Raw genomic sequence first — 12,657 nt, 5'->3', positions numbered from 1 at the left:
GCCTGGCTTCCTGCTGCTGCCCTACCAGTGTTCCTGTTTCCCCGCCCGGCTCCTTGTTTCGGACCTCGCGTCTCATCTAGTGATCGTCTACCCTGCTAGTGACTCTGGACTGAACTTCGGCTACGGTATTAGTACCTTCCCCCCCCCCCGGGACCAGCACAACTGGGCTGTGGGTGCTTACCTACCTTCCCTCAAAACTGACAACTGTAAATTCTGGAATCCTGAGGTCAGGGGTGATACGTCCCATTTCGCCATTTGAGGCAAATCAGGAAGTGCCACCCTGCTCTGCCACACCACCACCATCCATGGGATACTCACCACCACTGCGCCATCTGCCAGTGGCACTGCAGCTGTACCATATCCTCCAACATTTCTCTGATGAAAATAGGGAAGTCCCATTCCATAATTATAATTTTGCTATTTATACCCACACATCCTATTGGGTTGCCCCAACACTCTGAACAGCTTCCAACATATATAAAACATAATTAAACATTAAACATTAAAAAACTTCCCTATACAAAATTGCCTTCAGATGGCTCCGGGGATCTGATAACTTCATACCCTCCAACATTTATCCAATGAAAATAGGGACATCCTAAGGAAAAGCAGAACATTCCAGAATGAAATCAGAAACTGGGACATCTTCTCTAAATCACGGACGTCCCTGGAAAATAGGGACACTTGGAGGGGCTGCTGTACCAGCACTGCAGTGCTGGCTTTGGAGCCGATTCCCTGTAAGAGCTTGCAAGATCTCATCCAAATCTCATGAGATATTTTGCTCTCCTTAACATCTTAATGAGATCTCGCAAGATCTTGCAGGAAATCAGCACCTACACTGGCACCGTTTCTCTGGCAGAGATGGGGGCATGAAAGAAGGCACACATGAGGGTGCTGCAAACTAAAAATGCTTTTGCAGTTCATCAGAACTATCTAGCAATATCAAGTTATAGGAAAACTGATCCTATTAACAGTAACTCTTCTAGTTGGTAAATTGATTTGGCAGCTTCCATGCACATGACGTGTGATGTTAATCTTTTTCAGAGAGTTAAGTGAAAATTCATCAGTTACAGTTATAGTTGCAAATGGTAACAACATATATGTGCAAGGAAAAGGAGCAGGTTTGCTCAAGTGTGTTGCAGGTAGAAAAACTGTTTGTAATGAAGTGAGTGATGTAGTTTACTTGCCGGAATTAACAGACAGTTTGCTCAGTGTGCCAACCCTGACCATGTATGGTTTTAATGTAAATTTTAATTGCAACAAATGTGCAGTTACCAAAAATGGAGTTTTGTATGCATAAGGTTTTGAAAACAATGGAGTCTTTGTGCTAGATACAAGTCAAGAGAGAGTGAATATGGTCAAGAAGAATTCAAGTGCAACCTGTGTTCATCTGTGGCAAAAAAGGCTTGGACATAGAGACTTCAGGATTATAGCAGACCTGTCAAATAAAGGTTTGGTGAGAGGAATGGAAATTGAACTTTGTAAAGTTGACCTGAATAGTGAAATATGTGAAAGTTGTTTGTTAGGGACGGGAACAAGACCTTCTATCTCCAAGCAAAGCCAGAAAAGTTCAACAGATGCAGGCCTGGCCAGGACGCAGAGTCTCAGTTTCGCCGAAAACCTAATGTTGACCGATTCACTCTAAAGCGGTGCCAAACACTAAAAACAGCCTCCCTACAATGATTGGCAATGAAAACCCCACATTTCACTGCACCCCACAAAATGTACCCTCTGAGGTCCTAACGCCTGTGGTCATGATTTCGCCAAAGACCTGACATCATCAGATTCATTCAGAAGCAGCGCCAAAGACTAGCAAAATGCCCCCTGTAACGCTTGGCAGCGAAAACCCCATGTTTCACTGTGTTCCATAAAGTGAGCCTTTGGCACCCTAACCCGCGGGGTCACAATTTTGCCGAAAAACCGATGTTGTCCAATTCACTCCAAAGTGGCACCAAACACCAGCAAAAGGCCCTTTGCAACGTTTGGTGGCAAAAACCGCCATGTTTCACTGTCAAGGGCTGGGCAGAGGAGAAGGAGTGGTGGAGACCGCCTCCTCATCCTGACCCTTCCAGGGAGGAGGAAGAGGAAAACAGTAAAGATTTGAAACAGTGGTTTGCGGGAGGTCACAGCTCAGAGGAAGATGAGGGGGAAAGTTGGGAAATAATGGGTGAGTAGGAGCAGGCAGAGCTGGAGCAGAAGCTGGCTGACAAGTTGTCACTAGAAAGCATTCCAGACCCACCATCTCCTAGAATCCGGCGAGCCTTAAAAGTAGGAGAGCAAAGAGCTTGAAGACAGAGGGCACTTAGCAGCACCTGTACAGGAGGTGATGATGATGATGAATGAGGAAGTGGGAGTGACAGGGGGTGGAGATTCACTCAGGACAATGTCATTATCCAAGAGGCTAAGTTCTATAGTCTCTCTTTGTAAAGTTTGAAATAAAAAAGAACTGTAAGAAACTTTTCCTTCTCTTTATAATTTCCTGGGCAACCAACCAGTAGCCGCTGACAACATCCTGACAGATTGTCCCAAGTCCTCTTAAATTGCTGGTTAAGTCATAAATCATGACAGACGGTGCAGGAGCTGCCGGCGGGCAGCCTGCCAACACTGATAACTGAAAGGAGCCATTTCAATGGCTTTTACAACAGAATTTAATGCTGAGAGGACATGTAGAACATTTGATGAGTGCCGTTCAATCTCAAAATGCGGAAATGGTCAGAATGATGGCAGAAACGCAGAGACAGTCAGTAAGACCCACCCCCACCCCCAATTCCCCCATCAAAGTTCAGTGGACAGACCTCTGAGTTGCTTGGGTTTAAAGTGAAAGTAGAAATGTTTTTGAAGGTGAGGCAAGATGTCAGACAAAAATGTGTGTTTATTGTAATTAATCTTCTGGAAGGAGCCGCCAGACGCTGAGTGACTCCTTTACTAATTAATCAACACCCTTGTTTATTGAAATCAGACAGTTTTATGACTCATCTCGAGTCCATGTTCCAGGACCCACAGTGGAAACCTGCAAATACACAAAAGCTAATGAAGCTGAAGCAGGGGTCTAACTCAGTAATGGAGTACATTACACAGTTCAGTTTGCTGTCGCAGGAGCTAGCGTGGTATCAGGAAGCCTTGATGGCTATTTACCATGCAGGGCTGAGTGAAACCCTGCTGAATGAGTTGGTAAGAATGGATTCTCCCCCCCCCCCCCAGTTCCCTGGAGGCGTTGATGCCAGCAGCCTTGAGAATTGACCAGTGCTTGCAAGAGAGAAAGGAGCAGAGGAGCTGCTATCAGGCCGCAGGTGAAGCTGTTTGGAATTCCACGCATTCCAGGGAGAAGGCCTGGGAGCAAAATGAGGAATGAACCTGTGAGGCTATGCAGATTGGCGCCATCCTGTGTCTCAAGAGGAGAAAAAGACAAAAAGAGGAGAGAGAGACTTTGCTTGTACTGTGGGAAGCCGAATCACTTTGCCAGACATTGTCCAGCCAAGACACCCGTGAACTCTTTCTGGAGCCAGTGCTGAGAGAAGGGCAGGCCCAGCGAAGCAGCAGGTGGGAAACGCCCACCCCCAGTTCCTGTGAGGGCCCTAGGACTGGGAAAGGGGCAAGTTGCCACTGGCTATTCCTGGATTCACAGTGCTTGGGGTGCTACAGTTCCCAGATGGGCGCAAGATGCAGTTGTGAGCCCTCATTGATTCAGGTTCCTCAGCAGATTTTTGTGATGTAGAGAAGGCATGTTCAACCAAAAGTAGCCTGAGATCTACCACACTCTCCCATTGTCATTCTTCAATTTAAACATGAGTTAAATCCATGAGTTGTTATCAAAGGCCTTCTCCGCCTCAATAAACATCAGAGCTGTTTGCTTGTCATTCCTGGCCTCCATATATTCTATTATGTCTATTATATTCCTTATGTTACTCTTATGTTACTCTGAAGTCTCTATCCTACAGTTTGAAAAGGCAGTGAACATCAATGGTATGGGCCGAAACCACCAGGCTGAGCAAGGGATTCGCCACTTTTGCTTGAAACACCTAGCAAGAGTGTGGACTCTCCTTCATTGGAGGGTTTTTTCATAAGAGGCTCTCAGCAAAGGCTTTTGAGCAAGAAATGGACATTTGTTATGTATGCTTTGGTCGACATCCTCTGCATTGCAGAGGCTTGGACTGGATGACCCTCAGGAGTCCCTTTTCCTGCTCTACAGTCCTGAGTTTATGATGCCAGACAGAAGAAAGCAAGCTATCTGTTTGATTAAAGAGCCAGTGGAAGACAGCTGTGTGAGATTTTGGAAATGGTTAGCTCTTTTTGTTGCCACATCTGGATTTTGACTATGGTACCCTTAGGTTTCTCTTCATGAGAAGCATCAAGGGGGGGGGGGTCATTTTGTGTAGGGCTCTGGAGCCACGGATTGTGTTTAGAAGGCTCATGAGGTGTACTCCCAGTGAAGGCATCCCCTGAAGATGTTTGAACTGTAACTGTGTGTGTGTGTGTTTGTGTGTGTGTGTGTGTGTGTGTTTGTGCGTGAAAAGGGAAAAGGGCAGACAACTGGAGTTCTGACCCAGAAACTGAAAAGGTTGGATCTGTGTAGCTGAAAGGATTGGCCACAAGGCTTGAGAGCAACAGTTAATGCTCTCCTTGTTAAAGACACTGCAAAGTTTATGCCAGGACAAAAAGAAATGTTTTGCGTTTTCATGCAGTTTTTGACTCCCTTGTATTCCAAGAGCAAGTAATTTTGGGGGTTTACCAGTAAAAGCCTGATATTTGTTAAGTGGCAACTCAGAAGATTTTATTAAGTGGAAAATCACAGGTGCAAGGTGAAAATAGAAGCCACATCTTCAAAATCTTGACTTCACTAATGAAAGTTTTTGTTTTGTTTTTGGAACAGCAAGCGCAAATTTAATGAATTGGACTCTGACACAAAAGTTGTGTCCACTTGATATGGACAAAGGGGAAAAGATAGATTTAATTCTTTTGAGATAATGTTTTAGAAATAAAGCCTGGTTTTACCTACTCTCGTTGCTCCTGACTCTATTCCTTGATAGGAAATTGGGCTCTGCCTATCCAGGGAACGAACAAAGGACACATTTTTGAAACAACCCAGGGCAAAAAAACCCGGCTGGCTTCCGCCGCTTACCGGCGCCCGTAGCTACGGCTCTGCAGCGAAGCCGAGCGCGAGCGCGCGCGGTGTGGCCAGCCCAGGGAAGCCACTTCTCCTGTTCATATCCCACAAACCGCGACTTGTTGCCGATCTCTACGCCCCGGATCCAGGGGATCTCCTCGGCCGCTGAGCCGATTGGGCGGCCAGTCTAGCCTCTCCTCCCCGGCCTTCTGACTCACAAGCCTCCCTCCGGTTCGCCAACGTCCGCCTCTGTCTCCGCCCTCCCTGCGCGCTCGAGTTCATTTTCTTCGGGTGGTTCGTCTGCCTTGCCTCCAAAGCGTCAGTCCGTCCGTTCTCTCTCTCCCGATTGTAACTTCAGCTCACCCCTGCAAGAGGCGTCAGTTTACAACAGCAGCAGCAGCAGCAGCAGCAGCAGCAGCAACTGCCAACGACTGCGTCTTTGCTCCGGCTGGGAAGGTTGAAAAAACAAAAAAGAACCCCCCACCACCAGCGGAGTAGAGCCTTGACTTCTACTTTTCCAGAGGCAGGGGACGTCGGATCCGATAGGCCAGGGTCGACCGGCTCTTCTCACGCATACCATTGACACTACACCTGCTCCAACTTAGGAGCGCCTCGCGTGCGCCCCACGATCCAAGGGTGGCCCTGCGGCTACTGGTCTCCGTCGGAAGCTAGTAGAAGAGCCTGGTTCTCTCAGCTGACACCCCGCCCAGTCGAGGAGTCTCCAGGACCTGTCCCGGGCCAAAGAGAAGTAGCACAGCAGGCTGACCCCCACCGCCCTGCCCTCCAGCGACATCAGCATCCAGGAGAGATCATGGACGTGCCCGTCAGTCTGGGCAGGGTCAATCCTCGGCCGCCAGCGAAGGCTTTTCGGAGCGCCTTCCAGAACCTGTTTAAGAATGTCCGCGAAGTGTTTCAGAGCCCCGGATCCTTGCGAGAGGAGGCTGGCCCCAACCACCAGGCGTCGGCGTCCGCGACGGAAGGGTCGTCTTCCTCGGGGTCCCACTTGCAAGAGCTCAGCGCCTACCAGCAAGACTCGGGTTCGCCCTCTTACCTGCTGCTGGAAGAGCAGTCCCAGGTGAGCAAAACGCTGCAGTCCCCCGATGGGGGGGGGGGGGGAGGCGTCCTTGTCCTCGCCCTCGTCTCCGTATTCTCTGGCCCTGCTGGGAGGCTTCTCTTTCCAGAGTCGTCCCGGGGACTTCAAAGACATTCTGGGCAACAGCAGTCTTCAGCAAAAAGCAGAAGGAGGCGAGCCTCGCGGAAGAAGTGAGGAAGCCCCTTCCGACAAAACTGACTACCTGGGCGTGAGTGCCAAGGAGCTGCGCAAAGCCGTCTCCACCTCCATGGGCTTGGCGGTGGAAGCGCTCGATGCGCCCGGCGTCGGCGAAATGGCGGCGACCCACGGCGACAGCATGTTCGCTGGCGCGCACCCTCGGCCCCTGACACTGGACGGCTGCAAGATCGTGGAAGCCAAGAAGGGAGGCGCTGGTGGTGGTGAGGGCGTGCTGGCCATGGACGTGCCGGGCCACCCAAGCCTCTACAAGTGCTCTCTGGAGCTGGAGGAGCTGTTGGGGACCTTCCCGAACTGCGACTACTACAACTTTCAGCTGGCCCTAGCCTCCCATGGGGGGTGCATCAAGCTAGAGAGCCCCTTGGAGTACGCACCCGGCAGTGCTGCTTGGGAGCCGCAGTGCCGGCGTGCTGGAGACGTGCCTGCTGCCTTGGCGCCCCACTATGCTGGCCCTCCCGGCCAGAGACGGCACCACTTCTTCACCGAGGAAGGGCAACTCTATGAAGGTGGCCCCCCCGCCTATTTTGGCTATGCCAGGAGCCAGGGCCCATTGGAACAAGAGGGTGCCACGCTCCAACCATCCAATGTGTTGTACCCCGGGGGCATGGTGGGCAGGATGCCCTTTGCCCCTGCCGCTGACTGCATCAAGACGGAGCTCCCTCCGTGGATGGAGAGCTACACAGGGGCCTACGGAGACATGAGGTAAAGGGCTAACATGCAAAGACCGTCCTCGCCAAAGGCTGGTAGGGTTTTGCAAAACTCTTGTAGATGAGTTGGAGGGGAAAGATCCCAGGCTTTCAAAAAGAAGGGGGAGGCTTGCAACCAGTATTTTTTAGCCTGAGTTTTATTTTAGGTTGGTTGGGTGTGTGTGGATTGCATGAACTCTTGAGCACATCTCCTGCAATTTGCTTGGGTGTGAATTGGTGCAGGCCAGGGGTCCAAAGGAAGGCTTCAATCTAAGGGTAGCTGGTTCAAGGCCCACCCTGCTTTGGAGCTATTGACAGGTATAGACCATCAGGTTTGCAGCCTACCTGCTGAGCTTGTCAATCGGGTGTAGAAAAACCACATTTTAAAAAGCCCACATCAGTTTTATTGGGGTAAATTGTCAGTTTGTTCAGTCCTGATGATGATGCATCTTTCGTTAGACTGACTCTGAACATCAGGATTTTGGGGGAATTTTTTGAAGTGTTGATTTCATTGGCTATAGTGACTTTTTGGATTCCTAATACAGTTGGATTCCTCTGCCTGAACGTAGCATTGTTTTGTTGTTTTGAGTGAGATTCTGGTAGAGTTCACTGCCGTTGCTTCTCTCATGACTCGTTTGGGAAGGTGCTTGTGCCAGAATTTCCATACTCTGAACCTACCTAGGACTTTGAAACGTTGGCACAGAGAGAACCCCTTTGTGTGTAGGCATGAATCTCATATTGGGCTGCTTTTGGTTTGAAGACTTCAGCTGCCCACCATTTTGTCCTGCCTTCTAGAAATGCAGCTCAGTGATAAAAGCACAGCTGTCATGCTGCCCTGTGCTCTGGCCTGCAAACTCCCTCTCCCTCTCCCTTGCCCCAGTCCTCATTTTCATGGAAGGGTCACTGTCCATAAGTAGCCTTAAACTATTGGTGAGTAACGCAAATGGTACCTGTGTGGTGCTTGCAAGCATCTTAGGCGATGCATTGGTGTTGACCCATAGAAACTTTAGAGTCAGGGGAAAAGGGGTTGGGTCTCCCGGATCAAAAGTTGATTCATGTGTGAATCCAACTGTATTATGCCTAAACCACCCTTCTATTTGGGCCATTTTGTACACACAGCAAGAATCGGTTCCGTCCAGGACAAAGTGGAAATAGGCCAGAATGGAAGATTTTGCATGCCTAATACCTGGAACTGTGACTGTAACATTTCAGTTGCTTCCCAAGAAATTGTTTTTGACTTGGGTTGGACTTTTAGGGAGTATTTAAATTCCCATCGGAATCTCATCCTTGAATTCAACGTATCAATTTTGCACACACCCACACCCATGGGAAACATTTTGGGAGCTTCAGATATAGAAATTTCATAGATTGGGGATGAGAATTAAGCTAGGCTTCCCAAGTGTTTTTTTATTTTTTATTTTAAATAATATACTTTCTAAGCACAGTAGTTGACTACCCTTTCCCTTCCTAATAGTTTTTTTGGGCCATATCCAACCCTCTGTGGAATCTAATGGAAAGGCTTCCAATTGACGTCAATGGAGCTGGATTAGACCTTTACATTTGCAACTCGTGGCCCCGTTGCAATTTTAAAGCATTACAGTCTGAGCTGTTAAATAATATTTATTTCTCACATTATTGTTGGATGGTAAAACCCACTTGCCTCAAAACAGAACAGCTGAATCTTGCTTGTGCAGATGGCTGGCCTAATGGATTGCTTACGGGCAAGTATAGAAAAGCTTGTTTTCATTTTACGGGAAACTGGACTGCAGCTCCATTGGACAGATGGTGATGTCTCCTCTCCCTCTCCACCCCAGTCATAAGGCCTGCAGTCAGAACTTTGGTGGTGGTGAGTGACATAGATCTACCCAATAAAGCAAAATAACTAAATGCAACTACAATAAGAAGTTACCGTATTTTTAAAACAACATTAATGAGGTTTTTAAAAATTATGTGACAGCTGCTCAATAAGCTATTCATGATCCCTGTGTCTTTTCCTGTAATGCTGCAAATTGGGAACAGGTTTATTTTTTACTGAGCAATTTGATAGAAGATTGTCAGCTTGTCCCCTCCCTACTTATAATAAAAAACAGACTAGAGTCACCTTTCCACCATTTTTTAGTCCCATTCATTTCAATGGGTGAATCAAGAAAGTGCTGAAATTATTTCCCATTAAAACAAAATGCAATTTAAAAGTGTTTAATTGTAGTCTCTTAGCAGACCCTACAATTCCATGATGGGTCTATTATTTGTTAGCTATGATTCCTGCATTGCAGGGGATTGGACTAGATGACCCCTGGGTCCCTTCCAGCTCAATAATGCTATGCTATGAGACCCTGGGGCTATTTAGCTTGGTTGCAAATCTCTTTGATTGTGGTGTCTTTGAGAGTTCTCCAACCTCACTTTATTTCCAGTGCCAGGAAGGTTTGGGTGTGTGAGGCCCAACTAAACTATATATTTAAAGTGTCATCATGCCATTGTAACCAGCCATGGCTTACTCCAAAACATCCAGGGGATTGTAGTTTGTTAAGTGTCCTGAGAGGTGTTAGGAAACACACCCCCCATTCCTCTCCCGGGGCTGCAATTCCAAAAGTGATTTAACACTTAACATATTTGACTGGTTGGCCAGTTCCTGAGCAGGGACAGCCTGGCCACTGTAGTCCATGTGTTGGTAACATTAAAGCTGGATTACTGCAGTGAGCTCTATGTGGGGCTGCCCTTGGGCCTGGTTTGGAAGTTCCAGCTGGGGTAAGAATGCTGTGGCCAGATTGCTGATGGGAACTTCTGGCTGGGGACACCATTTTTAGAACAGCTGCACTGGCTTCCTGTCTCCTACCATACAGGCTCAAGGTCCTTGTATTAAGTTACAAAGACCTGAGCATCTTAGGCCCAGGGTACCTCAGGGTTCAACTGAACCCTCACACCCCAGCTTGAGATCATTTGCAGGAGCATTGCAGGTCATTCTCTGAGTTGATGAGGCTCATTTGACAGGTACCTAGTACCAACCGATCAGCTTGACATCTAGAACAGATCATTAAACAGTTTGTTTGTGAGTGCTTAGAAAAGGATGCTGTGATTACTAAGATCTGCCATGGGAGTCTCAAAAACAAGTCATGCCAGACAAATCACATTTCTTTTTTTGGTAGAGTTACAGGCTTGGTGTATCGGAAAAGCTGTGGACATAGTGTAGCTTGTCCTCCATGACATTCTTGCAGAGAAATTGTTAAAATTGTTAACAAAATGTGGGCTAGACGAAGTAACTGTTAGGTGGATTTGTAGCTGGCTGACTGACCGAACCGAGAGAGTGCTCATTAATGGTTCCTTGTTATCCTGGGGGGAAAGTGACAAGTGGGGTGCTGGACCTCCCTCTGCAAGTCTTATCCTCCTGCATCTTTAAACACAGCAGCTGAAACATGGATATCAGAAAGGATTGGTGGTTTTCTGGTAGGAATGTAAATTGGTGCAAGATTATTGGTATTTAATTTTGGCAGAAATGATAAATACTGTATTACTGAAGAAACTATTGTTTGTTGTCCAAAACTACGGTAATGTTATTGAATATTTTTGATGATACAATTGTAGCTGTTGTTGGTGTATTGCCAAAAGGAACTTGTAACGAGCCTCAAAGCACAGCCTTGAACAGTTGCTTAGCAACACTAATTCTCCCCAGCAACAGGTGTCCTTATCAGGGCATGCAGTGTGGTGAGGCCGTCAGTGTCTGTGTGAGTCAGTGTGGCTGCCTGAGGAACTCTGCTGAGACAAAGAAAAGGAACCCCAAGAGTTGGCGCTCACATACTAACAGATATATTGTCCAAAGAACTGGTCTCATATATGATCTTGGCAGCACAAGTAGTAATTGCAAGTCAGTGGAAACATAGGGGTACCTAGAATCCCTTGTGCCCTTGGCAAGGAGCTGTATTGGCACATACACCCCCTCCAATCCCTTGAGTCTTTGTAAGGAGCTGCATTGGCGCTTCTGAAGGCCAGAGAGACCATGGACCAGAAACTCAAAAGGTTTGCTTTTCACTGCCTTTTGTGCTCCCCTAGTGACTTCCTCCATGGCCATTGGGTTGGGTCTGCTCTCCTCCATCTCCAGCCCTCTTCCTCCGTTGGTCCATTTGTCTCCCTCCCTCCCTCTGCTTGCTTGCTGCTTTCCCTTTTGCCTCCTTGCTCCCCTTTCCCCCCTCCTGTAACTCTAACCTGCTCTCTTCATCTTTCATCCATCATCCATTTTTTCCTGAGACAGATGAATCCCAACAGGAACTGCGAAGTGTGCAGAAGATGACAACCAAAACCACCCAAGCATTTGAAGAAGCTCCTATGGGAGGAAAAGCAAACGTGTTTGGGGCTTTATAGTTTAGGGAGAAGCACAAGAGCCTGACTGCTGGATCAGGCCAATGGCCTATCTAGTAGGGTGGTTCATAATTTTTAATTTTTTTTTAATGCCTGCTCCAAAGGTCTTATCTTACTACACTAGGGATTATATAGCTATATCTGAAATTTCATGCATACCAGTTAATATCTTGACCCTGCTCCACTGAATTGAAGTTTCATCCTTCACGACATAGGAAAACGGCCAAGTAAACAGCTATATTCATGGAGGAGGGTCAATCAGAAGGTTGGTGGTTTGAATCCCTGCGATGGAGTGAGCTCCTGTTGCTCTGTCCCAGCTCCTGCCCTAGCAGTTCGAAAGCACTCCAGTTCAAGTAGATAAATAGGTACCGCTTGGGCCGGAAGATAAACGGCGTTTCCATGTGCTCTGGTTTCTGTTACAGTGGTACCTCAGGTTAAGTACTTAATTCGTTCCGAAGGTCCGTACTTAACCTGAAACTGTTCTTAACCTGAAGCACCACTTTAGCTAATGGGGCCTCCTGCTGCTGCCGCGCTGCCGGAGCATGATTTCTGTTCTCATCCTGAAGCAAAGTTCTTAACCTGAAGACTATTTCTGGGTTAACGGAGTCTGTAACCTGAAGCGTATGTAACCCGAGGTACCACTGTACAGTGTTCCGTTGCGCCAGAAGTGGTTTAGTCCTGCTGGCCACATGACCTGGAAAGCTGTCTGTGGACAAGCGCCGTTTCCCTCGGCCTGAAAGCGAGATGAGCGCCGCAACCCCATAGTCACCTTTGACTGGACTTAACCGTCCAGGGGTCCTTTACCTTAGTCCTTAGTTATTTGTGTGTCTCCCCCCACCCCCTTCTCCAGCCTCAAGGGCTTTTATCTTGTTTATCAGCTGATTTTGTATTTGAGAGGGAGGTGGTCTTCAGACTAAGCAGAAAAGCTTTCTAAGTCCATCTTTTCCAGGCAGGACATAATTACCGTAGCTCACAGTATCCTTAGTCACAATATATTAATTACATGAATACATTTGTGACTCATTTCCTCTGAAACATCTCAGAGAAATTTAACAGCAAAAAAAATCTAAAAAACACTTCAATATACGTATGAAAACGATTTTGAATCCGAAACAGACACAGACTGGATTTTTTTTAAAAAATCCACTTTAAGAGCCTTTTGAAAACAAGGATTCAGCAGGCAACAACTGGATAATGAACATGACACAGGCCTGATATGTAACAGGAGG

General features: G+C 47.4%; 1 protein-coding gene and 1 long non-coding RNA gene across 2 annotated transcripts in view; both read left to right on the top strand.

Moving 5' to 3' along the window:
* The window catches only part of LOC310697712, a 1,172,922-nt gene that overhangs the window by 821,972 nt on the left and 338,293 nt on the right, over positions 1-12,657 (top strand). The gene's annotated exons all lie outside the window — the stretch shown is intronic.
* LOC310697820 (androgen receptor-like) overlaps positions 5,371-12,657 on the top strand; it is a gene marked incomplete at its 3' end in the record, with an annotated part of 181,007 nt that continues 173,720 nt past the window's right edge. Inside the window, exon 1 of the mRNA XM_083484448.1 lies at positions 5,371-7,094. Within this exon, the coding sequence (XP_083340574.1) occupies positions 6,205-7,094 (890 nt within the window). The 5' untranslated portion in view covers positions 5,371-6,204. The remainder of the gene's footprint in view (positions 7,095-12,657) is intronic.

The sequence above is a fragment of the Podarcis liolepis genome (genome assembly GCF_965112155.1).
Source record: "Podarcis liolepis genome assembly, chromosome: W".
Lineage (NCBI taxonomy): Eukaryota > Metazoa > Chordata > Lepidosauria > Squamata > Lacertidae > Podarcis > Podarcis liolepis.
Note: the sequence above shows the minus strand (reverse complement) of the source record. Positions and strands in the feature narration are given on the sequence as shown.